At 27.4% G+C, this 3,032-nt stretch overlaps 1 protein-coding gene across 1 annotated transcript; it reads left to right on the top strand.

Moving 5' to 3' along the window:
• Positions 1–352: 352 nt before the first annotated feature.
• Positions 353–2,216, top strand: LOC119667977. The gene is made up of 5 exons (XM_038077332.1): positions 353–431; positions 1,363–1,509; positions 1,570–1,725; positions 1,793–1,927; positions 1,996–2,216. Exons 1-5 carry the CDS (start codon positions 363–365, stop codon positions 2,203–2,205), a joined length of 717 nt encoding a protein of 238 aa, XP_037933260.1. The 5' UTR covers positions 353–362; the 3' UTR covers positions 2,206–2,216.
• The last annotated feature ends 816 nt before the right edge of the window (positions 2,217–3,032 follow it).

Raw genomic sequence — 3,032 nt, 5'->3', positions numbered from 1 at the left:
AATAAATGTATATCACTGGATAAATATGCAGCAATATGTGTCATTTCCCATATAAAATCCATCCAAATGCATATAAAATCCATACAAAATATGCTAAAGAGGTTCGAAATCTCTAAGTGTAAACGTATCATAAAAACAAGTAAATTTTTTTAGATTCAATATAGTAAAAACTATATTTGAAACAAATATCAAGTAACTATAGTTATATATATAATTTTTTCAAATTTCAATATTTATACCATTCAAATTTTAGTAAGATTTTCGATTGTTTAGAAAAATAAATCTTCTAAATACTATGTGCGATTTATTTTATAAGTGAAAACTAATATTTTTTTTAAATGAATATGGTTTATATAGAAGAAATGAAAAAAACTGTTGACTTTAATAGAAAATATATTGAAAAAGATGGATCCGATTATGATTTTAGTATAGTAAGTAACTTATTTGATTCTTATAATAATAAAATAACAGGAATGCCAGTCTCTGAATAATAAATTGGATAGTTCCTTTCTAAGCATTAGTATACGAAATTCAAGTGATTTAGTATAATATTAGCTTCACTAAAACTGTGGTATGTTAGCCGAACTAGAACATAAATTGAAATATTTTCAATTTCATTTTGAAGGTACTAAAATCGCTTTTAATTAGTAGAGTTTTGAAAAAAAACTATTTTTACATTCCTCAATTGATGTCACTATAGATCCATTTCTGAGTTCTTTTCAGATAATGAATTTAGTCGACTGATTGTATTGTACTAGGACCTTACAAAATTTCAGATTGTTGTTTCATGCCATTCTACTTCTTTCCGCATTTTTCATTTACCATTTTTTTGCACAGTAGTGTGTACTTTACCCATCGGAAGGTATTCATTGCGTGTTTTATTATACATCTTCGGGATTTGATTTTAATAGGTATGCATATAACTGAAAATATGGATTTGTTTTACTTCGACATCTCTCTAGTACTGGATTCATACGAGAGTTCTGTTTGTTATTGTATCTGTCAATTGTTGCTTCCATTAGAAAATGAAAATTTTTGACAGCTAAAATTACAAAACTCTTGTGTGAATCCAGTATAACAGACGTTAGTGAATTCGAACTGGCTTACAAATATCAATACATTTCTTTGATCTTCTTAAATTTATAATACAATGAATGCCTTAAAAAAACGATTTTATAAGAACATTAGAGATTTTATATTTTAATCCAATAATCTACTACTATATCTTTTTTCAATAGAAAGATTATTCCATTATATAGTTATATATTTGATCAAAATTTTAAAACTAGTAAAGAAACGCTATCAAACTAAGTAAACAGAGCTTTACAATATTATCTTCTAATACATCAACTATATTTGCAGGATTCTGATTCTATAAAATCGGCTTTTTCACAATTTCGGTTTACGAATGAAAAATTTCCAAAAGTAAACGCAAATGAATTCTCATCTAAAGAACTTTCTCAACTTTATCGGAATAACAAAGCAATTAAGAACACTAAAAAATTTGATGTAAGCAATTATATTTGATATATAAATACAGATAGTATCAATGAGAATTTAATATTTTAGTATAGCTTTGAGTCTATATTTGAACACCAAATAGAAAGTAATAATGATCTAAAGACAGAAGGTCAAGAAAATGCAACAAAACTTAAATGCAATTGTGATTTTGGCCATAAATCTGAACTTAGAAAGTGTATGCCTGAAACCAAGGACATGAAAAAGGTAATCATAAAGGTTACCAAATCAATAAAAAGAGAAGTAGTTATATCTTTTATTCTCTCAATTACAGACTCCAATTTATACGTCCTATAATAATTCTAAATTGAAAGATGACATTGCATTAGAATATAAATCAACTAGAATTATATCTACAGGGAATGATTATGGAGTAATTACTCAAGATCAGCGCAGATGTAAATCGAAGGTTAATATTTAATATTTGTAAATATTTGTTCTTATTTACTAATGATATTGTTTTCTTTTACAATTTAGTATATATACCCCGAAACGGTCGTGCTTCTTACAATAAATCTTTTGTTATGCATATTGACCTATATCGTAGGGACACTGGCGTATATATTAATTGTTAATTATGTTGCTGTGTTTCTATACAAAATGTTTCAAGTACTAACATTTTGTGTTCCAATAATAGTTTTGAATGAGTTTCAGAGAATTATTAAATATTTATATTATAGAGTTTGATTGTCTTAAAAAAATCGTAAAGCAATAAAATTGTTCAATATATTTTTATAATTAATGTTTTTTTTATTAACTGAAGTAGCGTGTTGGTTTGTTGCTATAAAAATTCAGATTTTATTTATTAATTCCGGCCCTAGAAATTATATATAAACAAACACTAATTAATACTTTATATCAAGTACAAGAAGTACAAACTGTCTTCGAGGATTATATCGAAAACTAAGTGTGCAGATTTTTCACTCTATTCGCATGTTCATATAGAGCACAAGAGAATGAGTGTACACATATCAACGAAGAATCATACAGGTCGAAACCTAACAGACAGGGTTCATGCCTCTAAATTAAGCAATATCTACAATAAAGCGTTCAAGAAGCCTTAAAGTAACTGTTACTTGGGTTAAAAAATAGCAGCAAATAAGCGAAGAGATGAGCTAGCGAGACATCACTTCTATAGAATTTTTCATTTTAATCCCTGTTCCTGCCAGTCATACACAAAAGTTGATATGTCATTTTTTCCAACGGACCAACAAAATCTGGGCTAATATTTGTACACTAAATGTCGAACATATGACGTAGTACATAGTAAAGTATCTAATATATTGTTATTGTTGTTGTGAACAGAAGAGTTTCACTGTCTCTGAAAAGGACTGTTTAAGTTAACCTTCTAGGGTTTTAGTGCACTCGGACTGAACTTACGACTGACATTTTATCATAGGTACATAGATAAAGTAGAAGGACGATCGAATCGTTCTTTTATTTTATTGAAAGGTTTTGTTTTTAAGGAGTTAAGATTGTTAAGTAAAATTTATTCATGAAAGTAATATGAGCAT

This window comes from Teleopsis dalmanni, chromosome 1, assembly GCF_002237135.1.
Source record: "Teleopsis dalmanni isolate 2A chromosome 1, ASM223713v2, whole genome shotgun sequence".
NCBI lineage: Eukaryota > Metazoa > Arthropoda > Insecta > Diptera > Diopsidae > Teleopsis > Teleopsis dalmanni.
Note: the sequence above shows the minus strand (reverse complement) of the source record. Positions and strands in the feature narration are given on the sequence as shown.